Genomic DNA, 27,306 nt, shown 5'->3' on the forward strand with positions numbered 1-27,306 from the left:
CTTTTTACATTCAAATTTCAAAGCAAAAGATATTTGTTACGGCATTCAAATTTTCCTTTCAATTTATCCATTTAACATTTAGCAAATTTAAATTTAAAAAGAACATTTAGCTGAAATATAACTTTTATTAAGAGTACATAAATGTCGGTTTCTTGTTGGAGTTATTTTTCCTAAAGGATTAAAGCTCACATGTATTTCTTCAGGATTATTTGAACAAAATCTATTTCAATTTTTACAGAAAGTGCCTTCGACTTGTTTTTTTTCTTTCTGCTATTTCCTTCTGACAATATTGCTCCAGATCCATTATATTTTCTTCGAGAACTTTTGGTTATGTGTTTCTTATTTTCATTCCAATCAACAATATCTGAAGTCATGTCATAAAATGTTGAGAAGATTTCTTTTATAGAAAAGGTTTGATTTAGAAATAATAATAAATATTGCAAACTTTACACTCTTTTTTCAAACAGTATGTGCCTTCGAGAGTTTTTCTTTGGCATTGGAACATTAACAGAATGACACTTCTATCACAAAACAATTTATGTTTTCTGCATATTTTCCTCAAGGAAACTGGATAACATAGTATATAAATGCTTTTTAATATTATGCATTATATGTTATACTATGCACTAATTATTGCTTTCAATATGGGTTTCGTTTTTCAGAAAATTAGAAAACATAAAAAAGAAAATCTTTTGATTATTTATACCAGAAAGAAGGTGAATAATAAAGAAAATATAATTACATAATAGATTTCAATTTGCTTCTCAAATATAATGATGCAAAAAAGAACTCCATAGAAGTGTTGAAAAAAAGCTATTTTTTGTCCGAAGAATTACTGATCTTTTTAATTCCTCTGAAAGTTTTTCCAATAATAAAAACGTTTTGCTTATGCTATTTATTGTTAATCTACAAATGGTTTCATATCATGAACAAAATTACAGTTCAACAAAAATTACAACCTTGAAAACTACATTTTTTAAAAACTACAACTTAGTATTTTTAAGGGGAAAAATAACCTACATTTTTTATGTATTTATTTATTATTTTTATTATTGTTGCAAGAATGCATTTCGAGTTATGAATTTTATATATTTCCGTGAAAAGTCATTTTATAAAAAATGTGAGTTTTAAGAATATGCCTATTTTTTGTACGCAATTATTGGGATAGAGGAAATGCTTGCTAACTGTTAATTGTAACGTGGCATTTAAAGGTATAAAAATAATTTCTATTCTATTTTATAATTCAAGAGAATTTTCAAATGAAAAAAAATGATTTGAATAAATTATTTAATTTGCACGAGTTTCCAATCGAGTGGATCGTTTTATCAAAAGGGTCACAGAATTTAAATTTTGATATTAAATTTTCTGCTAACGAAACTTTCGACTATCAGTAATAGTAATAATAATAATGACAGGGAAGAATTGCAACTTGGATCTGTGAAATGAGTTGATTCGAGAGAGAAAAGTTTAGTAATATTTTAGTTAATATATTAGTAAGCATCTTTTTTTCAGACGTTTAAGCCACACAAGAGGAAGAGCACATCGACCTAAACGTCAGATTTAACGTACACCTGCACCACATAAGCAAAAATTATCTTTGGTGAAATCAGATTTTGAACTCGGAAACCGAGACCTTATCATTAGAGCACAGCGGCCTCTAGCGACGGAAAGGATAATGAAAGATGAAAAATTCGTCGAAGACTTCTTAGAAATGATTCCTTTAGCAAACTTTCCCTTTAAGAATCTACACGATAAATACGTCTGATAAATAACTGCAAGAAATCCAGAAAATTAAATTTTTATACAACATTAATTATGGCATTAGCTGGATACGAATGATAATATTTAGATTTTGAAAATAGGGTTCTTTCTGATTTCCTATTTCAAATTACTATGTACAAATCAAATTTATTGCGCCGACATTGTTTCAAACACATTTCAAAAACGCTGTTAGGCTGAGAACATGCTAAACGATATTCAGAATGTGTGTATTCTCCTGCTGCTGATAAATCTGTATTTGGTAAATGTTGTAAACAATTAAACATGCTATTTCTTTTTTGCAATATTTCTTTTAAAGGCGACATCCTTCAGTTTATCCAATTATTTATTTTTTGACAGAAGAGCTTTTTTAAGTCGAATATATTCAGGTTGCAGAATGAACGGAATCTAGATTATTCAGTTATATCTTGATGTAAAATTATCGCACTCATCATGCAAATTCATTTACTAAAATATTCTGTCTATTTTTTAAATATAGTATGATGCTTTTCATACTAAATAAATATAATTGTCTTCGGTTTCATTTTCGCCAAATTTTGAGATTATTTCAAAATTGCGAAATTGTTTATAAGTTAAAATTAATCTTTCATTAGTCAAATTCATCTCTCTAGTCTTCTTTTGTATGAATAAAAGGAAATCCTGATTAAAATTTAGAAGAATTTGTTGAAGATAGCGCTTAAGAATTAGACAATGGCATTCGAAAATTTCCAAGAAGTTCCTACCGATAGTAAAATATTATTAACACATGGTACACCCAATACTTGAATTTATTTGAAAATTTAGTTCACGTACATCGGCATTTGCATGTTAACGAATTATAATTAAATATTTTTAGAGTGTTTTCCATTCTTTGAAAATAATATAAATGTATTTGATATAAATTTCGTCAGCTAAGTGTAGATATTAATTGACAAAAAAATGAATTCAGCAATCATCAGTTTGGACGGTTATGGTTATTATTAGCAGTCCTTAACCAAACAACTGAATGCTCAAATCCATGATTTAAAATAAATTCGATATAGTTATCAAATTTTTTTATATGTTTCAATATTGGTACATTCATTCCAATAACACAATCCGTTATTTTCAATTAAAAGCTTTTGTTCTAAGGCGAAAATATTGCAAATTTTAGATCAATCGAAATTCAAAATAAAATACAACAAAAACCTTTTGCATACCTGTTATTTAATCCGACACAGTTATAAATGTAAGGGCAGTGGTGATCGAAATGTCGAACACATCGATTACACACCCTACAATGCTTGGCTCGCAAGGGTCGAACAGTTCTGCAAGTATGGCATAACTGAGGCATTGGTAGCTTGTTTTGCTGAAACTTGTCGAACCTTGCTAATTCACTTATAGTTCGATGGTAATCTTCAGTGTCCAGTGCTAAGTACCCAGGGTCAAGACTATGAGCTATCATTAGACTTACCCACATAACTGCATTTGTGAGTAGGAAGACGAAATGCAACGATTCATATTCGTTCCATGTAAGAGGAACGCACTGCAATAAACATGATTAAATAAAGAAATGTAAGAAAGATGAAGATAATAATGAACCAAGAAAAATAATCAATAAGAAAAAAAACTAATCATTACTTTTTATTACAGCTTTATTTACAGATAAAAGCAATCTAAACAATAGCAACTAAACGAATTTTTCAAAATTGTTTTTATAACAAAGACTAAGTAAATGTTGTATTCCGTGATACTTATTTCATATTAAGATATCTCTTTGTTTTAAGTGCCATATTCATATTATGAAAATTCATAATATATCATATATTCATAACTTTCAGATTCATATATCATAATATCCATTATATCTCAATAGTGTCCTATTCATAATATGACTTACAATTAGATGTACGGAATATTATATTTTTCGTACAAGGGCATGGAAGAAATGTTAAGTTTATGACTAATACTTTCATAGATAGTGACAACAACTGCCTGGGTTCTTTATCTCTATGTGCCTTTACTCTGAAATTGCACATATATGTGGGTGTGATGGGTTTTAATGCATCAGTCCACTTGAATTAGCTTAATCTTTTATTTCTTGATTAACAAATGATGATTCGGATGGTTTTTACAAATGGAATTCAATGATGAAGAAGGAATTTATATTACATGAAGATGGACAGTTGACGTCGTTCAAAGGATCTTTCCCACCTACGCGTGGTGCACTGGCATTTGCAGAGGAATTCTTCAACGCAAGAATTCCAGTTTCGGCCCTTTCTCGGAGTATCCCGTCTTCTCGGTTTCCGGTCGCACCCTTCTCGGCGGACGTCCGTTCTCTCCCCTCGTCTAGTGAACTCTGAACTCTGCCCTCCGACTGCTGGCTATCACCGGAAGAACGCAGAGCGCCCTCTCGTGAAGTTAATTTACCACATATATCAGTAAAGTATATTCAAAGTATTTTCCATGTGATTTGCAGTATGCTAAGTAGCTTAATTACTTAAAAAGTGATTAACATGAATGTAAACTATTCAACACAAGTACCAGTGAAAGAGTACCATTCACAAGTACCATTTTTGCATTAATGGGATTTTTTTTTTAATCTAATGCACTTTTAGCTTTAGCCCAGGAAATATTCTTTTATTGTAAATAAAATAAGTATGACACTTTATTTTCTTAAGCATATCATGCAAATAATTGTCATGCTGTTATAATTAATTTCTAATTATTGTTATAATTATGTCATGCAAATAATTATCAAAACAATTTAAAATAAAAGTTTTGATATGGAATTTTTCGCGGCTACGCGGTAAGTAATTTTTGTTGATTCGTTGAACAATCCTCTAAATTATGGTAAAATGTGGCAAATAAAATGATATTTGTTGTATTCTGTGAACGTACAATATTTTATAACTTCTGTTTATAATGCTTTTTTCATTAAATAATTTTTAGTTACAGTTTTTTTTTTTGTATACATTTTTATTCGACTATTTTGAATATTTATCATGCATTTCCGTAAATGTGTATTGCTTTATTATGCCAAGGCTTTTCGTTGGATATTGTTAACAAGTCATTGTTGTTGAATGTTATTTTAAATAGCGTCCTTGAATTTAACTCATGTTTCTATTAATATTTTTTGGTTTAATAATCCTCATTAAATCGTGATAAGGAAAGTAGAGTTTAAATAAATTGCTCAAAGAACTGATGAAAATCAGAAACGAAAGTTCTCGCGTTTGTAAATTATTTTAGAAGTCCATCGGCTATTTTTATGCAATTCATTTTTTCATGTAAAAATTTGAATTTATCAGCGTTTACGATTTTGATTTCAAAGCATTTTAAGGGGACAGTGAACTTTGAAATAAACGAAAATGGACAGAAACATAAAATTTTATTTTTATCGTTTCCTCACCAAAATATATGTTTTATTCAACTAAATTAGTGTTATAGGATATATTGTTAAATAAAATGAATATTTCAAAGGTCTAGAAGAAAAAAAGCACATTTCAATGACTTTTCTCAAAATTGTATTGTAATTAGATTTAAATATCTTTGAAATGTTCCAGATGTCTTATTTTTTGAAGAAATTAAATAGAATTGATAATAAAAAAATTCAGTTAAACATTAAAAGAAAATAGGGTATGCATTTTATGTCTCGAGTTTTTTTAGATAGTTATAAGTCAATTTTAGTTCCGAAAGACATAAAATTCTTTTGAAAATTCAGTAAGTGTGTATAAAAATGTTACTAAAAAATTGGCATTTAATTGGAATTACATAATCATGCTCAGTTTTATTTTAAATAAACTTAGATTAAGTAATAAAGAAAAAAAAATGGAAAGAAAGGATTTTTTTAATTCTTTTAAAAAATATAATTTGGTTTTTAAAGGTTTAAAAAAAATTGACATCTTTATATTTTAATACATATGCATAAAAAGTTTCATAACTCTCACTGAATAATGCGTAAAAATGCCTCATAGAGTCCACCGTCTCCTTAATTTCAGAATATATAACACCTCCTCTTGATTTCGTGCCAAAAGGAACTGGTATTTTTCTGTAGATATTTCTTTTAACTGTTCTGACTTAAGAAAGAAAAATATGCCAGATATATAATTACCCTGAGAATATACATCGGGTAGCCCCAGAAGAAAAGGGTCCCTAAAAGGAAAAATAAAGGTCCTTTGCTGTGCCCATTCGTACCAAACACTAAAAGCCTGAAAACGAAACAGTTCTAGCATTAGAAAACAATATGAAATTTAACCACAGCTGAAACAAGAGTGAATCTTTTAAGATATTCTTCGGGATACTAATAACTGTTCGAATCGTTGAACCTATGAGTGAGTGATAAAACAAATACAGTACGCTCCCGAATCTCCGGTCTAATGTGGCGGAAGGGCAGGCGGGATAACAAATCAGCCGGATAGATCGAAGTTCTATGAATTCATTTCTTTGCCCACGAATAACAGAAGACAAAGTTTTTATACAAAATCTCACTGTCGTAATACGTATTTTCTCACTTCTTATTGAATACTAAGCCCTCCATTTATCTCAATGTGAATGCAACTGCGGTCCAGTGAATCAAAGAAGCAGTTGTCGGTAACGTGTCCAGTTAAAAAAAAAAAAAGGCTCTGTAATGGTAGTTTATATATGTTTATATGCTGCACTGCACGTTTCAAGAATTTATTAGAGAAAAAGTAAGTTAAAGGATATAAACTGTTCACATGTTTACATAAATTCTGTAATGCCCAACTTAGATTCAGAAAACATAATCAAAACATTAACGTAAATCGTAGACCTAATTCTTAAGAAAATTAGCTCAAATTGATTTTAATTTCCACTGATAAATGATCATACAGATATGAAAAGATAACCTTAACCTTTTAAAGGGCCATTTTTTTCTAGTCACATTATGTTAAAATATTTTTAGGCTTGAAATTAGAATAAGAAAAGGGATTCGTTTAGCTTATTAGATAAATTTAATTTGATTAATTAATAATTAAGTATCAAATCAAGACACATCATTTTGTGTAAAATAAAGAACCAAACCATCTAAGTTTCTGTCTTTCTAAAAAAAATGTCAGAACTTATGCCAACCTACATAAATTCATATAAAGATTGATAAATTTGGTGGGAAGCATACTTCCTACGGCCCTAGAAAGGGTTAAGGTAAGAGTCGAAACTTACAGTTTTTAGGTTTTGAAAAAATCCTTAATAGATGACTTAATAGACGCCTTGACTTCCTCATTTAATTACGATAAAATAAAACCAGGCCGGATAGTCACGAACCGGATACTCGGGAGTGTACTGTATTTTGTAATATTCTACAATATTATGAAGAATGAACTAAACATTTTTATTAAAACTTCATTTTCTATATCGTTCTGTATAAATCTCATATATTCGGAGGTTTTCGTACCAATAATTTTGGATTATTCGAAGAGCATTTTCTACTTTTTAAAACTCGCCATTTTTCGAAGAGCATTTCTTTTTTAATGTCACCATTTCTTCATAGAATTTTCTATTCTTAGAACTCCGAAATTCCGAATTAACATGAAATATTTGGTTATTATGAATAATGAATACCATTTTTACATGCACATAAATCAAGTGATTTTTCACATTATTTATAGAATCAAACAAGAAATTTTACTATATTTATTAAAAAAAGCATGTGATGTAAAATCAATAAATGATTCTTTCTTATAACATAAAAAAGCATTTCAGCTAAATTTTGAATATTTATCTTTTTTTTTTTAAGCTTGTGCTTCATTCAGTATCAAAAGTGTAAGAATACAAGTATTCTATTTTTAGCTATTATTCTATTTATTCTATATTCAGTCAGTTTGTTCAAGATTTATCATTTAATGTAAATAAATGTAAAAATTCAATGTATTTGAGACCAATTATTTGATTTTTTGCTACAATTTTAAAAGGAAATGCGAACAAAACTTAATAGATAATAAAATACTAAATATGCAATGCTTGTTAAATGAAACAATTTAAATGAGTTATTATCTAATTAAATTTGCAATGATGTTTAAATTCCATGTAAGGGAAAATTGCAATGAATACCACAGTCTATGTGGAATGCAATATTAAATGATTTGTCATTAGTATCTCTAAGAGTGAAACCTCTATTTCTCCTTCTCCGTCCAGTAACTTACACAATGGCCTTGCATGGGATAGCCAAAGTTACTGGTACCCAAACCTATGTAGTTTTACAACATGAAAAGTTCTATCTAAAAGTTCTATGTTCGACGTGAAAAGTTCTATTCAACTATTCCTAAAACTTTCAATTACATTTTTTCTTCTCTCATACTTTCCCCACTTTTTTCCCGTAAATTCAGGTCAAATTTCAAATAATTCTCACCCGAGTTTCCTTTTTTAGAGCCTTTTAGAAATTTAAATTTATTTATAATTATTTTGTATAGCATTCTACAAAATAATAATAATAATTTAGACATATTATTACTTTTACACTGAGGTAAGTATGGTAATTTATGGTTCCTTTGTTAGAGTGCTTAGAATATTTAAAGTTTCAATTGGGCTTACCATAGGTTAAAATTAGAAAAAATATATTTTCTTCTCCGAATCTCTTGTTTTAAATATTCGGCAATGTCACTTTGACCTTGTTCTTCAGCCAATTGTAAAGGGGTTCTGTTGTGTTTATCTTTCGTACAGAGCTCGATTTTATCCTGAAACAAATTTAAAGCAGAAATTAGAATGCACTTATAATTGTAAAAGTAATTATTTAATGAAAACAAACAAATATTAAAGGAACAAATCCATTTCATTGTGTCAATATTTGGTAACAGTGTGTAAGAAATAGTTTCAAATTTCTATTTATTCCAAATATTGAGCTAATGGAATTGTGAACAATACTTATAAAATATTCAAAAAAAATTAGCAATGGCAATGTAAAATATAAAATAATGTAAGTTGGAAAAGTTGAGACGCCATTTTTAGAAAAAAAAGCTGCATTCTTTTAAACCCATTAAGCTTTTATTTTAGTTTTGAAGGATATTTAAGTAAGCGCAGATGAATTTAAAATTTTTCAAAAAGCATTTTATGTAAATCCAAGTCGCGCATATTGTTCAGAGCTTTGCATGCAAATCGGTATAGAGCTCAAAGCAAAAGAAAAGAGTAAGATACAAATCAAGGATTTCACACTTTTGAAACGAGTGAGCTCTGGATTTTTTCTAATTTAGGGTTTCTGGAATAATGGAGTCCCATACGATTTCATTTATTGTACAAGAAGTGTTTTTATTTTTGAAAATAATGCGTCTATTTTTAAAAGCAGATTTAAATAGAATTTAACTCAAAGGCATGGGTAAACTGAATTTATCGCATTTAAAACTACATGCATAACACATATAAAAATATAATCCCTTAATGTTATAGAATCGCCTGGATTCCAATGATATTTTATTCTAAGCACTTATAAAATTTACGATGATTCATATAGCCTACGACTCAGCTGTTATTTATAATCTTCTGAACTGCTCAAGAGAAATTGAAATTCTTTTTAACTTTTAATATAACTAACTTTTATTTTGCATCTATTTAGGAAAATATGCACTGTTACTTTACAAAAAATAACAATTTTCAGAGACGAAAGACGAGATTCTGCATAAATAAATTAAAATGAAATTTTACATCTTCATTTAAACTTATGTTAATCGAATTTCGCTTATAGTTCATTTGCAGATTTTTTTCTAACTAATGTGAAAAGGGCCTCTCCTAATTAAGCATTTGTATGATAAATAATCGATAAAAACATACATATTAGTACAACCCGATTGAAATCTCGATAATTTTAATTAAAAAAATAAGTATTTATGACAGTAGAAAAGGCCTCACTTTCTCACAGAGATCTTCAACAGCTACCAGATTTCCACTAAGGCACGCCAAATGCAAAGAAGTATATCCGAAATTATCTTGTAGTCGAGGATCGAAACCGGAATAAATTAACAATCTCATAAGGTCTGGGAAACCTGTTAAGAAAAGAGACTAATGATAATAACTTTTTAAACAATCAGTAGATCTTAAAGCTTTCTCATTCATGGATTTATTTTTTAGCCGTTAACTATTATTCAATGATTCCCTAATAGTAGTGGAAGTCAGAAAGAGAATCTTCACAGTGTCAGCGTAACTTAAGAGGTGACAAATTCTTTCAGGCACTGTAGCAACTTTTCCCACTGCATCATAGAAATGCATTTTGTGAGATTTTATCATTTCCTCAGCAATCGCTTTTTATCACCTCATAAGCTGTATTAATCAAAAATTCCTGAAATTAGTTATAAGGAATTAAAACGAAAATCAAACTTTTTAGCCTCAATCAAAAATTGCAGTTTGTCCTTTTAAGGGCAATTTAGTGATGTAAATTCGTTACGTTATATAAGTCCTATTTAATCCCGTTGCTGATAGAATGGTTCAGAGTGACTTAATTTCAAATATATGATGATAAGATCGCAAAGCTCCATTGAACTCACAACGTGTAAATAATGCGATTAAATTTAAATATTCTGGGTTGTCTAAAGAATAATTAACTTCAAATTTAATTAATAATTTTAATTCTAGTTATCGTGCTCAGATTCGTGGTCATTATTGTTTTTACTAAAGTTACAACTAAGAGGATATTTCATACAATCACTCTCTATAAAATATCGATACATTTTATGACGTTCATTATTTATCTTGTTAAAACGACACCAACGTGCAATATCGAATAGGTTATATAATTTTTCTCCTTTGGATTCACTCATTTTTTCTACACTCTTATATAAAAAAATGATGTGTCATCTTTAAAGTCCTTTTATTTGGCTCCGGAAAGAAACTATCTAAATAGCAACAAAATAATTCTCCCAATTATATAATTTTATGATGAAACAATTGTGTATTAAGTGCCATGGGAAAATCAGGTCGGCAGTTCCAGCCTTAAAAACAGAAGTACATAGAATTTTCCCAACACTTAATGGTAAATGAACTTCTTGTACACAACAGCTACGATTTGCGTCATGTATTCATAGAAGAAAGAAAGATAGACATCTTGGCATTTGTTCAAGCATTGACATTTTTGAACTTCAAAGATACCTTTTTCTCTCATAGGGCACATTACTTAACACTTCCGATTCTCCTTCGAAGTACACTACATAAAGGACACCTGTCACTGTTTATAAATAACTTTTATAAAGTTCAAAAGTAAAAAAAAAAAAAAAAGAAAAAAAATGCGATATTTGCAAAGAAGAAATGCGTTTTAAAATAAAGAGTGCTAATTGTCACACATTTCAAAAAAGTTCCAATACGGCTTAATAGTTCATGAATTGAATAATTGCACTGATTATTGTATAGATTCACAAGAACAACAATATAATGAAGCAATGCGAAAAATAAGTTTTATCAAGTTGAAAGCTTTTTTGCATAAAAAATTTAAAAAACTACTTATCTTCGTTTATCTTGACAAAAAATTTTATATTTAGAATAATTCTAATTATTTATATTTATGAATAATTATAAAAGAACCAAAATTATGCTTTACGAGCTTGCTTGTTTTACCAAAAGAAGGAACATTGCTAACGACGAAACAGTTGGAAAGCGCGTCTTTTCCAAGAGATGAGCATTAAAAATCTATCTTTACTGAAAATTCATTTAAAAACGCAATGGATGCAAAATCTTAAACCGTAATAACAGAATATATTTAAATATTTAGTTTTACCAAATCATCCGAAGATTTTCAAAATGTCAAACGAAAACTAAACATTCAGGTCGAAGAAACTATCTTAAAACATCACATGACTCTTTACAAATTATGAGACAAATATTTGAAGTTTGTAATATTAAAATAAATAATAATTTCACATGGCATAGACATACAAAAATGGAACTTATTTTAGCACTTAATGTTTCTGAAACCTTACTGTATGAAAAGATTTTGAAAAATAGTAATTCAATTAATATATTTAAAAATGAAATAGTGGTCAAAATTCATTTCTTCACCTCTGTCTAAGAGCTATTAAATTAAGGAACTGTTATGAGCTATTAAATTATAACGCTATTATAAGTAAAAGAACTATTGTAGATTGCAGAATAACATTAAGGTATAATCTATCAATCAATCTCTGTTATAGAATAGATCTATTTGGTAAGACGGAGCGGATATCAAAATGACCCTGGCTATACAAAACATCTTAGCAATTGCAAACTTTCATCAAACTTGCTGAAATATCATATAGATTAATATGTTCTTATCAAAAGAAAGATCTTATATTTTTTTGCAGTGTTATAGATTTTCCTTTCGGAATTGTTTACTAGGTCTCAAAGAGCAAGACTTTTTCCACAACTTTTTTATGCTAGATCTCGTTTCTGATTATTCCTAAGTCATGGAAGCCATAATCATTTTCTCCATTGTTGATGAAAATTTTCCCGCATATTTTGGACTCCATAGTCCCTCCCTTCTGTTCCACTCTCCTCGAGGATTACACATTTATGGAACAAGAACTGGACTCTACTTATAGTAGCCTTAAGAAAGGTAAAGCCCTTGGACCGGAAGGAATGGAAAAAGATAATCAAATTACTGTCTAATGCTGATAAACAATTCTAATTCAGCTTCTTGAATAAACAAACCCCTAAGACTCTCCTGTTAACCCTGATATCTTCAAAGTCGGAACCATTATGCTCATTCCGAAATCTGATAAAGATCAGAACTCCAACAGACTTATCTACTTTTGACGACTTGAATTTTATGCTTAACAGTTTGCATCGATATCTGAAAATCAATATGGATTTGTTATAGGGCGATCCACAACTCAGGTGATTTTAGATGCCGCTGGCAAAATTCAAAGAAACAAAGAACAACAATAATATACAGCTCTGATTATCCATAACGTCAAGAGAACATTTCATTCAATAATGTCGAGACGCCTCCTTACAATTACCCATAGTAAGAACTATCCTAGGGAGATGTTCATCATTATAAAAGGACTATTTAAATAATAGACGGTTAAAATACCCTATTAGCTCTGTACTTATCCTAAAATGCATGTCAAAAGGTTGTCCACAAAGATCCAGGTTAGCCACCATTTTTCTGGAATCTAATTGCCACCTTAATTCAACTCATTCATGGGAGGCGCACACGCCTCATCAGGTGTACGCTGATAATTTTCTGTTTTTAATTAATCCTCTTCCAGAAAGTTATTGAAAATATGCTGCTCTAAGTAAAGCACTCAAGCAGCTCCAAACAATTCTTTCTTCATTTCTTAGCACAAAACCATTTCAATGGTATTTGGTATCCCTCTACATTTACGAACAGAAATCCAATTAGTTTTTAAACTCATAAAAATTTGTCCAGTTTTACAATATCTAAAAGTAACTTTTGTCAAAAACTCTCATGGTTCCCAATATTAGGATTTTGTAATCAAAAAGGATCAAACATTTAGCTATCATATCCAGATTCGCAAAAAAATTATTCTGGGATATTCATGATCTTTCTCTTCGCTTGTCATATGGATATGTCGGAGAAAGGATATTTTCTCATGTTTGTGGAGCTTGGGGCATTAAGGTAACTTTCTGCTTAAAAATAGTTTTCTGTACAAATCGAATGTTTGCTCCTGTGATTTTCCGGATCTCTTCCTCATAAATTCGAGCCATTCCTTGCTAATCCTTGTAAGTATTGAGCCAGTTGACCTAGCTATAGCAAGGAAGATTGCTTTAACATCTAATAACATACATCTTTTGAAATTTCTACTTAGTGCTTTGGAAGAACTTGAGAATCTCTTTACGAAACTCCACCAAGCAGACTTTCACATCTTGCTCTTAAATCTATTTCCATTTCTCTAGAAAGTAAATGGCGTACAGATTTAAACAAATTCCAGATTTTTATCGAAGATTCAAAAATTAAAAGGGGAATAGTCTTTGCCTCCTGTGTTTTCTGCAAGGGATTAATTCATCACAAATGGTGAAGCAATCTTAACAATAATAATAGACCTTTACAGGCAAAAAAGGATTGCACTGAGAGAAGCCATGAGCTGTTTATCTCAGAAGGCTCTGTCAAAATGCTTATTCAAACAGACAGAAATCTCCCCTGCAAGTTCTTAAGATTCTCCAGCCGGTTCTCAGGAAATCTTTAACATTTGGTGCTATTTAACATCTCAAATTTGCACGTCCTGGATAAACAGAGAACGAAGAAGATGATCAATTATCCAGACAGGATACTCATGACAGTACTTGGAACATCAAAATCAATCTCTTTAAATCATGCCCAAAAGAAATCTCAGAAAGTGTTCCCTTGAAATTTACCAGGATAGATGGAAGTTTTCAGAGACTTTCAAATTCGCAACTTTCTTATTTGTATTCCTTAATGTTAAAAGAGCTCCACTTAACTCAATATTTAAAAAATTTGTCACAAGACGTGGGCACTTTATGACCTCCCTCTACAAGTTCGGCTTATGCTTTCACGTTTGAGGAGACAAAGGCGAATGAGATCACTACAATATTTTAATAAAAAAATCTTTTGTTTCATCAAGCCCAACGTAGGGTTTTTATAGATTAAGTGCCAAAATATTACACAAATTAGAAAATCCGTGACACGAACAATGAAGATTATTAATAATCTACTAGATGATACCATCAATGATTGAATTTTATATGCCTTTATTAGCTACTAAGGGGCTTTCTTAGAATGTATGTTAACTAACCGTTAGTAATAGTTAATGTAATATATTTATATTTTGAAGTTCAGAAGCTTGTGCAACGCACTGCGAAAACAACTTTGTTTCATAAGCTAATTTTTTATTATCCTCTTCGAGAAATTATGTTCCTTCGTTTCAATTAATTCTATGCACATTGGTATGTTCAAAGTCATTGTCTTTTTGGAATAAAAAGAATCGAAAGACATGCTTTTATCAGCGAGGCAAAATTATTGTTTTCAAAATTCCTTTGAAAGAAATACATTTAAAAGAAATTGGTCAGTGGCATTCAAAATTCATTGAAATCATGATAAAGAATCACAATTCATTGCATGAAAATGATTGAATAAATAAAAAATTGCATAACTTCATTGAGTAATTTCTTCATGTAAGAAAAAATATTTAAGAAACGCAAATCAAGCGCAGTAGAAATGAGTATGTTTCTGAATGCGTTGAAAAACAACAACAATAAAAATAACTTCATTACTTTCTTCCGTTTCTGTGTTCATTGAAGTATTGTTCTTTTGATATGATTCTGTAAATGAAATGTATTTACTCTCGTAGCCTTCCGTAACAACTCTTTAAATAAGCTTCGAAGTTATATTAGTAATCTTTGAATATGACACTGACGATGAATCATAAGGTATTATTTATTACCTTTATAAGAGGCCCAATGCAAAGCAGTGTCGCCATTTCGATCACAGATAGTTTTATTTGCACCACGTCCAAGGAGGTAACAAACCAGGTGACTGTTCCCGTGCTGACAAGCGGTTATAAGAGGAGTACAACCATTCATATCACAGATGTCCATGGGAACTCCATTCTAGAAAATAACACAATATCTTTAAATTCAGAGAAGTCCATTTAATTCGCAAGTAATTTAAAATTTTTGTAAATTTATAAATATATGTTATTGAAAAAAACCTTAAAATGGATATATCTGGTACTTTTTTTCCCCAGAAATTTAAAGAATAATTTTTTATCAAATTACAGCTGAAACTGGGCTTCACTAGAAAATAAAGTAAATTGCTTCCTTCGGTTGATTGAATGAAAATATACCGTTTCCTTTCAAAGAATATTTAGAGCCTACAGAAAGAAAGATATAGCATACAAGAATTTCATACCGAAGTGTAAGAAGACATTTAAGGAAGTCATCGAGGAACATTTTTTCTTCTTCTCGCGAAGCTATAGGTTAAGAGAAATTTTGAAAAAATAAGTAATAAGTCCCATTGGCTCAGAAAATAGGAAAGGTGCTATACTTTTTCTGAAGTTGTAAGCAGATGTCTCACAGATTTTAACTCTTGGCGTCCTAATTATTATAAAAATTCTCTAAATAATACCGTTTATGGTAAAAATACACACAGTAACTAGGAAAAGACCTTTGCCATTTATATTCATTTGGTGTTTCATTCTTTTCAATTTTTTTTTACTGTTTTTGTTAATAAAAACGTACTATTTTATTGAAAGTCATCGTTTTCATTTTTTTTAAAAATTGCCTAGAGGAAAGCCTTTAAGTAGGTTTCAAAAAAGCCAAATTGTCGTCTTCAAAAATGATGGTAAGATTGCGAAAACTACTGCACGCCAGCTACACATCAATCCAAATACTCTTTCGAACTTCATAAAAAAAATTAGCAGTCAGGGGACAAAAAGACTGGCAGACCTAAAAAACTGACGCAGCACGTTGAAAGAAAAATCATTTGAGGGAAAAAAAAAAAAAAAAAAAAAAAAACGGATTGAAGTGTTGCCAAAGTTCAAAATAATGCAGGCATCACACACTTTTCAAGAATAAATGTCTACAACTGTTTGAAAAGCTCCAAAAAGTTCGTATTCAAAGAAAGGAAACACCAAACTGAAGGATTGAAAGACACATTGTACATCAACTGCAGTGGGCTAAAAACCCTTTGTCGTGCAGTTCAGAATGAATTCCGCTATTATTTTCTGATGAGAAAAAAGTAATTTAAACGACCCAGATGGCCACAATTGGCATTATCTTAATAATGAAGAAAAGACTTATTCCACCTGACAGATGGAAGGAGTGAGTTTAATGTTAAATTTGGTAGTTGGGAGTGGAGGAAGAACAAAGTGGCAGAGAAAAGATTCTGAGAGGCAGGTAGAAACACTCAAATTATATCCAAGTCTTGAATTCACATCTCTTTCCCAATGGCATGGAAGAAATGACAGGATTTTTCAACATGTAGCATCAATTAACAGAATTAAAAATTGAATTGCAACAAATAATATTCGGGCTTTACACTGGCCTGCTAAAAGTCCAGACTTCAACATTATAGAGAACATATAGCAAGGATCGTCGTGTTTATGGGAAAGGTAAGCAATTTGAATCAGTAGTTGAGCTTCGAAGAGCCTTGAATGATGCATGGAAAAATTTTTGCCAATCAGAAATTCAAACTTTATTTTCGACAATCATTCACAAATATATCCTTGTCTCCTCTGATTGTTAAGTAATGACATTAATGTTCATTTCCATTTCTTCATCACGTAAAACAGAATTTTGATGTTATATAGGTTCATTAAGTTCTATGTGAAAATGTTAGAAATTCAATAGTGGCCTCCACATAATTACAGCCGATTAGTAGTTTGAACCATTTATGATCCTCCGATATAGTCATCAGCTTTGCCAGCAGTTTGTTTCCTGAAATTTGGAAGTAGTAGGAAATCATAAGCTGTATCATTTCTGTTGATAGTATAATTGAAGTGATCTGTCACTTGAAGAGTATTTGGTAAAATTCGGTAGCTACTTGTGACTGATTTGTTTCTTCTATCATTCTCTGTACTCCCCAGATTTAAGTCCTTGTGTTCCTGATTCGATTTCAAACATAATTCTTGGTAGGAGCTTCTTCATGGCATTTGTTACCAAACTCTTCAAAGAATTTTAAAAGTGTTCTACTCGAACTAGCAACTTCGAATGGATTTTGTCTGACCATGTGAAAGTCGTTAATTCCACATGGCCAGGCAAACAAGCAAACATTCCACTATTGTATTTGCTGTAATTAGACGGTTGAAATAATTAAATTTTTTAATCCTGATAGGTGTCATATCAAAAAAATATGTAAAACAAAATACTATACAAAACATCTTACCAGTAATAGTAAGTTCACTACTGTCAACTTACCCGAAGAAGAAGGTCTACTATAGATACATGTCCTTCTACACATGCCCAATGAATGGGATAGGCACCAATGTGACTTGAACTAGGAATATTAACAGACACGCCTATATCTACCATATACTGAACAATGTTAAAATGACCGCCTAAACATGCCCAGTGAGCTGCAGTGTGACCGTTCTCATCTTTCTCGCATAAAATATGATTACTGTATTTCTCTACCAAAAATTTTACGGCAGCAAGAGTCCTGAAAAGAAGAAATTTAAAAATCATCAATAATCGTTGTTTAAGTAAAGTTTATACATCAAAGATAATTTATTCAAAATGAAGTTGGATTTTTTTCTCATTCAAACACATATAAATCACATTATGTACAAAGTTCATCCAAACACCGTACTGATCAATTAAAAAATAAAATTGCATTGTTTAAGCTAAAAAGCAAACAAAAAAAAACCCGCTCTCATCTGAAAATCGTTACTTTAATATAAACGGTTAGAAGAATTTACAAGCAATCCATACCCACTAAATTCGTCTACACGTGGTTTAGACTGAATCTGGTAGATAGAAGACCAAACATGAGTTTACCAAACTTAGTTTTTACAAAGTTGTTTATGGCACGGATATTTATCTCAATCATATGGCTAGCTTAGATTTTCCATTTCGTAGAATAAAATATAAAGCGGAGAAAAAAATTGCAAAATTTGCGAAGATTGAAATGGATATAAAAAGGAAGCAGAAAGATTTGTTGCCTTATTAAATCAAACTTAGTTAAAGAATTCATTGTAAATTAATTTCATTGTATTAATCGATAATCATTAAGGATCACAACTGAATAAACTTTGTATTAAATTTTGAGTTTATTACTGTCATTGACAATAAAAAGATTATCATTTTTCAATCATTATAATACAAAAGTACATCTCAAGCTATAAAGTCTACTTCCGTTGAGGCATGGTGAAAGGATAATAATTTTTTCCATTTTCTCTTACTATTATTTGCGGTTAGTAAATGAATTTACTCGCAGTTGTACGAATAAATGAACTTCCATTAAGAAAGAAGTAAAAACGTAATAAACTTTTTTTGACATAATTGTATATTGTTTGAAACACATGAATAAATTGGAAAAAACGAAAAGTACTATGTGAGACAATCACGAAGGGCAATTAAATTTTATGCTAGAATTTTAAATATCTTGCACGTTCTTGAAAGCATCTATATTTTTATGTGTTAAAACTGACATGTGTAACTTTTTTCTACAAGACTTATCCTCTGAGATTTGTTTTGTTCCTCAAATGACATAAATACATTACAACGTACATTTTCACTCAATCACAGCAGTAATTCTATAATTATTTATAAAACCCTTTAAAATCAAAGAAAATTTTACCTATCTATTTTATTTTTTAATCTTTCAGTCGTAAATGTTTTGAAAAACTGTGGCACCTGATGATTGCTGATTTATTTAAGTGAAAATAAACTTATTGATTAATTTCTAAAATTATAAGTTAAAATTTATAAATATTTGAAAACTAGAAAAGGTTCTTTTCTGCGAAATATCTCTTCCTTTTTATGTAACCAATGAAAAATATGTTTAATTTATCAAACAATTAAGGGTTTTCGCAAAGTAAAAACTTTTTCAAAATACATTTCTTTTAAATCACAGACTATTATTAAAATACATCTTACGTATATGTGTAAATATGCATTTTACTTTCTCAATAACATAATTATAATGCGTTTGTGGCAATTATTGTTTTACAATTGGCAAAATAAATATTTACTAATCGGAATAATGACTAAGTATAGATGAAAATGCAATCAAACCTCATTTAACGAGACCCTTTCAGGACGAATAATTCCCAAAACGGGCAAAACAAAATGTAAAAAAGTGACTCCCTTAACTAGCGATGTTTCGCAGAACGAGTGACATCATGGAGATACAGTGACATCACTTGCCAGATTTGCTTGTATATGCGTGAGTTCAGCGTTCGTTTGAAGAGAGCCCTTATATTTACATGGAAGAAGTTTTGGTCGGATAGCGCTGTCGAACGCAATTCCAACATGTTTCAGCATGCGCCTGTGGAGCTTTGCCCCAGCAAAAAGATGCGGACGAGATTTGGTCAGAAGAGGAAGAAATAATGGAGGTAACAGAGCAACAACTTTCCAGTGAAATAAGCGAGATACTGAAGACATGGAAAATAGCTGAGAAGCATCACCCTGATAAGATAGTAGCTATGCGCGTTACTAATTCGTTTAACGATAATGGTATCCCATTTTTGGCAAATTTTGAAACGTAACTAAACACAGATGTCTTTTGGCATAAAAAAGCACACATATAAATAAATAATAAAGCATACATAAATTTGCTTGAGTGTTTTTTTTTTTTTTTTCTTTTTTTTTTCGGAATGGAGTGCGTTGCCCAGTTTAAAATGGTTTCTTAAGGGAAAAATTGTTCCACTTTATGAGTGTTTCACATTACTAGTAAGATTTGTGAACGAATTATGCCCGTTAAGCGCAGTCCCCCTTTATTCATATACATTATTAGGTACAAGTATAAAACGCCCTATTATGAAACGAGTGAGGAATAATTTGAATTGACGTACATAATTCCCCCAGATGCTGTAAAGTTTACGGAGAAAAGTATTAAAAAATAAGTTTAATAAAAACAATTTTTAATATACACACTTTTATTAGTGCACAAAAAAATAACGGTTTTTCTAATCAATTATTTTCCATTCTTAATATCTTTAATTTATAATCATTATGTCAAGCATTATAGAATCCTGAAATCAATTTCTTCCCCAAATTCATTAGAAGATGGTGATACCAGTGGCGGTTCATCGGTTTAGAAATCAGCAGTACTGTAAGAAAATATTTATCAAGAGATTGCAATTAAAAAAAGATTCTCTGCTTATTAGCATCCTAAAAGTTTTTATTTCAAATCCAGATACGAAGTTTCTTGTATTTCAAACTTGTTAATTAATCAATATATGATATATTCCTTGCAATTTTGTCAATTAAAAAAATTATGTGCTTTTTGAAATGATAATACAACAAATAAAAGGATCGGAGAGTCTTTCTTCACACACTTTTCTATTTTCGCCAAATGAATATCAGATAAGATGTGGAATAAATGATCAACACATTTCATCGTTTTTCAATGCAATAATTAATTATAAATGATATCTCATAAAATCTTTCATTCGAATAATGTTTTAGAAAATTACCACGTATCTTTTTTTACGAAAAGCAACCTTTAACAAAAGAAAATGAATATTCACTGAGTCGCATGCGGTTCTGTCAAGGCAACACGAATCGAAATCAAACATCATAAATATCCAATGAGAGACAGAAATGGGAGAATGAAGGCGAATATTGGATGAGAGTGAAAAAAATAATTAACGCGAAAGGCCGGATCTGCTTTGATTGTAGCTGCAGCGCTTCTGTATTCAAAGGGAGAAAATAATTGCTTTTTTCTTCAGATAAATCATTCAAGTGTGTGTGTACATAGTGTACTTTCATGGGATGCACAATAAATCGCTCCGACTTGCGTTTCTCTCTCTCTCCCTCCCTCTTTTTTGGCTCATTTCCTATTTTATTTTTACATTTTATTGCTTTTTCCCCCATTTTCACAGGTCATTCGGATTAGTGATAAAGTAAGCAAAGAGCATCAAAGCCTTGGAGTAATTTTGTAGTAAAAAAATTTGATTTTTTAAAAAAAAAGAAAATCTAACTTTTAAAAATAAGTTCAGTGCGTGCTGGAACAATGCAACCTTAATGGACGAGCCGCCACTGGGTGCTCTTCTTACCAAATTAAATTAAATTAATCAATTAACGGCTTATTAAGCTGAGAAAATATAAAAAAATTATATTAAAACCGAAAATATGCTAGAGAACAAAATTCAAAATTCTAGAAAACCAAGAAAAGGCTTTAAAAAATCCCTTACAAAATTCAATATTTACAAATAGAAAACACCTTTAAATAAAAGCCTGTAGTGATGAAAAAAAGAAGGGTTTTCAGGTGCCTCTTCCCTTTTTTCGCGCTTTTAAAGTGAATTCGCACTATAAAATTGCAAACTATGAAACAATTATTTAAATGCAAATGAATTCAGGATGAAAAGCTTATTTTTCGTTGACTTCCCATGATAAAATTTTACTGAGGTTCTTTGTCAAATTTTATCAGTGGCTGAGCAGAAAAAGATATTCTCATATATCATAATGGGCAGAAGTAGTTCGAACTAAATTTTGAATAGTCAAATGATTGAAGAAAATCGTTGATGAAAGAGTTCAAAGGATGATGACAACGAGGAGGAAAATTTTTTCATTTGCATTAGCAAGCGAAAGTCTAAAGCACATTTATATGAAGTTTGTGGGGAGTAATAGGATTTGGCGGAATATATTTATCTTGAATACTACAATAATAAAAACGTTTTCTCTGTCCTTTTTTGCAGTTTTTAAAATCAATTTAACGACAGGTAAGTTCAGGAAGCTAAGTTTCCTTTATGGACTTCTTGTCATAAAATCCAACTAAAAATTAATGTCACTTTTTTCTTTAAATCTGCGGCTGGGCGGAAAGAAATATTCTTATAGATCGTAATGGGTAAATAAATCGCTTGAAATCAAAGTGAATTAAGAAGTTAGTAGATAAAACAGTCACCGTTCTTAATTTAGATGTCGCTATGAGTTGATTGAATAGTTATCAGTATTTACTGGTACAGCGACAATTAAAATGAACTTTTTAATTTTTATTATTGTATCAACATAAATAGATGCTGTTAAATATTGCTTTTCCTAACAAAGCATTTTCCTAAAGCATGATTAACAGCTTATAAAATATCAGTGATTTTTTTTTTTTTTTTTTGCTGATTAAATTAAGAGTTTATCAGTGTTTTCACGAAAATTTTACAAAAAAGAGATTATTCACCATAAATGTAATAAATATATTTCATTTTCTATCTGCTCTTACAGTCTTGTTTATAAAATTTTAAATGGAATATTTAATAAAAACTTAATCATCTCATTGGCTAAAATGAATTTTCGTTATTTGAAAATTAAACATTGCTAAAAGATGTTACAAAGTTAAAATATGAATACATTTACTTAAAACATGATTATTTTTGTCAAATAATATAGTTTTTTTTAAACTTCTGAGAAGAAGTCCGGTATAAAAATTATAAAGTATAATCCATGCAAAAAAAAAAAAAAAAAAAGACAAACAAGCAAGAATAAGAAGATTTTACACCGTGGATATTTAAATGTTATTTACTTAATATCATATAAAAATATAATGCGTTTCTAACTGTTTAAAAAAGGTACTTTAAATAAAGAGCTGTGGTTTTTTCAGAGTTAAAACCTTTCATTTCTTGCACTTCAAAGAATAAGACGAAAAATCTTTTGTTCGTGTGTGTATATGGAATGGAATAATCGTGTGTATGAGTGTGAATCTTAATTTCATTTCTAAGAATCTTTATCAGTATAGATTATAATAAAATAATCAAAGCTTTATCTTTAAATATTATTCTATGCTAAATTTTAATTTACCCTTCATTTAGCTGCTAACGACTCCTAACGAAGTCCTAAATTTAATTTTTTTGGAAAAATTAAAGCTTACTGCATATTTAATAAAATCTTTCGTTTTACAATTATATTACTTTTAATTATAATTTATAAATAAAAAGCAGATTCCAATGATTAATTTTTATTGTTTCTTGTTACCAGTCAATATATGAATAACAAGAAACAAAACAATACTCATATTGCGCGAGGAATTTGTATAAATATAAGCAGCGTCACATTCGCTTAGGTCAGCACTGTTTGAATTTATATATATATAAAGTAAAGACAAATTAATTGTAGCATTGCATACTTATAAAAACATTTTTAGTATAAGTTTTATTTATTAAAGAAATCTGGGAGTCACAAAAAAGTTTTTTCATTTTAATAAATTAAAATTATTCTTATTATAGATTTTATGTTTGAAAACTTATCAATAGATGGCAGCAGAAAATGGGCACAGTTTTTATTGACAAGTTTTTAAAAAGAAAAGTAGCATGCATTTTTAAAAAAAATTCTAGTTTAAGATTGCACTGAGTTTGCAGAAATTATAATGTACCATTTCCGGGTGTAGTATAGAAAAAATATAATAAACAGAAACATTTTTTTTTTTTTACTTTATTTATCGTGCACGAATGACTTTACACAATAGCGGATTTTGATAATATGAGGCCACATATGTTAAATTATTTAAAAGCCCCTCGTAGAAAAGACCTATTGATGACAGGAGAGAATTAATTAAATAGATTTATTAATCTATCCACAAGACATATTCTTCACCACTGATCCTACCAAGTAATTCATAGAGTGCTTTTTTTCAATGCGAGCAAAGTGGTTGCAATTTTACTTAAATACAGGATGGTTATAATTCACTTGACCCTATTCAGACCTCTCTAGAGCCTGTTCTGCTTTTTGGAATTTCATGAAACTTGGTATATACGTTATATGGACGATGGAGAAAAAAGTTCTGCAATAAAAAGTAGTTCAAATTTTGATCACCAGGGGTAATTGTGGCGCCTAAAGAAGGGCAAAAAATCTGTCAGAATCGCTAAAATTTATTCACTTATAGAATGTGCTCAACGTGTTCTCTATTAACCTCAATTACGTGTTAAAAGTGCATTATAGCGAGTTCAATGGTAGCGCAAAGAAACTCTCGAGGGATTGCAGAAACATGGCGTGTAATGCTGGCTTTCAAATCGGGTAAAGTCATAATTCTTCCTAAATAAACGCGGTCTTTTAGGAATCCCCAAAACCAGAAATCACAGGGATTTAAGTCGGGTAAACAAGGAGGCCAGGCATCCAGAAAAGCCTTGAATAGCAGAAGGATTTTTTAAAAAGTGCCATCTTGTGGTCAAAATTTAAACAATTTTTTTTTTTTATTGCAGAAATCTTTTCCCCATGTTCCATATAACGTATATACCAAGTTTCATGAAATTCCGATTGGCATAACGGGTTCTAGAGGGGTCTGAATAGAGTCACTTTAATTATAATCGCCCTGTATGTGTTATGCAGGAATCAATATTAAACAAAAATCTCAAATTGCATTTCTTTTTTTAAAGAAAACTAGTAGGAAAATGTTTATAAGTCCGAAAAAATACTAATCTAAAAGTGTTCTAAAATTCGTAATAGTTTTTATTTAATAAACACGGAAAAAAGTTTATGACATCTAGCATAAGGAGTGCTAGTGTTGTGTGGCCTGAAAATATCAGAAAATATGCTTCAAAATTTTTTTTTTCTCTTTCTTCTGAATAACAAACCTACAAATAGCATTTGGAATTGTAAAACAACACAATCAGAATGTGACCCCCCCCCCCCCCAAGAATTTAAATAGCAAAGTATTTAAAGCCTTTTTCGATCCTTTCCCCTTAGAATTAGCTGAATGCTCCGAAAAATAAAGTGGATATCCATCTAAACTTTTTACCAACTATTTTCTTCCGTATGGCATGCATTTTAATGGAATTGCAAAAACCTCGCTCCTTTAAAAAAATTGTGTAAATAAAATTGTACAGCAATTTCTGACATTTAGACAATTTCCGACAATTGAGAAAACACAGCGAAAAAAATCATATTAATAAATAATTTCAAAAGCAGCGGTATTCAGGAAGTTTCTAAGTTTATAGGATAATATTAAATAACGTAAGGGTATTTGAAATTTCGATCAGTCGTAATAACTATTACTTGTTTTGTAATAAGTGATTTCATAAAGAACTACTGTGACTTGGGACAGTGGTGTACTTCCGATTAGGAAACTATCTATCGTTGGTCTGGAGGAATGCGATGCTTTAAAAAAAATGCAATTATCTCAGTTGACAAATAAATAAATATGCAAATTCTAAGAATTCTAGAATATTAGTCATCTCTCAAATATAGTTGGTCAGGTTCCTAACAGTTCATTTTGCTATTATACTATTTATAGTATCCCAAGCGTCTGCTTATATCAAATTGTGTCCAGACGTGAATGCCCCATAGCCGTAAATCACAATAAATAAAAGCATACGCAATAGTTACTAAAATAAAAAAAATTAATCTAAAATAAATCTTAATATGTTGATAAAGTTTAAAATGTTTAATTAAATTAACCACTTCATTAAAAGGAGGACTACCTAATGTGGACTGCCTAGAACCTAAATCTGCCAATTAAAAAATAACGGCAATAATTCCAATAAAAAATGACACTTCAGTCTACCGATCAATATTCATTAGAGTTCTTCAAAAATAGTCAAACAGCATTTAACAGCAAATTAACCTTGCTGCGTGTTTCGAAAGATAAGTTTTAGAAACTCAACATATCTTAATACGTCTTTTCTATTTCAAATCGTGAATCAACAGATCATTTTCAAATTTCGAAGAAATCATGCACTGAGGAGATTTATTTTCTGGTACCCGAAAGAAAAGTAGTATAATCTTCAAAAGATACTCAATAAAAAATAGCGGAAATGGAGCTTGTTGAAAAATACTTCTCGATTTCAATTTTTGTAACGAAAAAAATCTTTTTCTTTCTTAAAATCAGTTCCATTTTATTGATTTAAATTGTTGAGTTGGCTCTTGAAAACAAGCATATAAATTGGCACCCGGAAAAATGACCGGATTAGGAGTGGAAGGGTTGTCGTGGAAAAGTTTGAACATCGGTATTGCAAGTTTAAATAAAAGGCTATTAATCTGAGAAGAAAATTTTAAACTCAAAAGTTGTAAATATTTTAAAATCCCTTACAATGAGCGTCGAATGTTAAGTTAGCTTTATAATATCAAGCATGAATTGTAAAAAAAGTGTAAATTTGGCAACATTTTATTTTTCTCAATTTCTGTGAAATCTTTGTAATTCCGTTTAAAGTTGTATATAACTGAAGGAAATGCCAACTGAAAAATTTATTTTCATAATTACATTATTTTGTAAAATTCACCTTTGTCGAAAAATGACTGTAAGTGCTTTTCTATCTGTCTGAATTGGCTAATCGAGAAAAAAAAAAAAAAAAAAAAAGAATCCTGTTCAAAAAATGTTGTTCTACGATTTCAGATGGTATAATAATGGTTGATTTCTAGAAAAAAGTGGTGGAAATAAAATCTAAAAAAGAAAAAAAAAATCTTACTTAACAGCGATTGGTTTTTCGAAAAATGTTAAATAATAGTGTTCCTGAGCGTAGTCATACAAAAGATTAAGAATTAAAGAAGGAAATGCTTATTTCAAATATGATTTTCACCTTCTTTTTCTGAAAGTTGAGAAAAACAATGCCATCTCAAACCTAGAACATTTTTGCGACATATTTTTTTTTTTTTTCAGCCCACGAATTAAAAAAAAAAAAAGTAAAAAGGCGGGAGAATGTAAACTTAAGGGAGGACTTAATAGAAAATCAAATATTTTTCCGAGGTCCTGAGTACAACAAAATAAAATTCAAGGAGTTTTCAAGACCTGTGCGAACCTTGGATATTTTCACGTTCTCCGATTTTTTACTTGCAATCACCTTCTTATATCAAGATCCGATCTATAAAATCAGTATAAATTAAAAAATGCACATTTTGGATATCAAATTCGGTTAGTCTCAAAAAGCCGCTACCAGCAATCATTATTATCCATTCTAAATCTCTTAACACCAATGCTTAAAAGCTCCCCTTTTAATCATACGCAGCATTTGTAAACCGGAACTTTCTTTATCTTTGGCATACTTTTGTTTATTAAATACGTGTATTACAATTTTTTTTTTATTTCACATATTTATT

The 27,306-nt window shown here is 30.0% G+C and overlaps 1 protein-coding gene across 2 annotated transcripts in view; it reads right to left on the reverse strand.

Annotated features, from left to right (window-relative positions):
* LOC129958156 (uncharacterized) overlaps positions 1-27,306 on the reverse strand; it is a 63,995-nt gene that overhangs the window by 26,971 nt on the left and 9,718 nt on the right. For both annotated transcript variants that reach the window (XM_056070388.1, XM_056070389.1), the window contains 6 exons: positions 17,545-17,785; positions 15,072-15,237; positions 9,592-9,725; positions 8,284-8,426; positions 5,849-5,945; positions 2,958-3,283 (listed from right to left, as the gene is read on the reverse strand). In XM_056070388.1, the coding sequence (XP_055926363.1) occupies positions 2,958-3,283; positions 5,849-5,945; positions 8,284-8,426; positions 9,592-9,725; positions 15,072-15,237; positions 17,545-17,785 (1,107 nt within the window). The remainder of the gene's footprint in view (positions 1-2,957; positions 3,284-5,848; positions 5,946-8,283; positions 8,427-9,591; positions 9,726-15,071; positions 15,238-17,544; positions 17,786-27,306) is intronic.

This window comes from Argiope bruennichi, chromosome X1 (assembly GCF_947563725.1).
Source record: "Argiope bruennichi chromosome X1, qqArgBrue1.1, whole genome shotgun sequence".
NCBI classification, from domain to species: domain Eukaryota; kingdom Metazoa; phylum Arthropoda; class Arachnida; order Araneae; family Araneidae; genus Argiope; species Argiope bruennichi.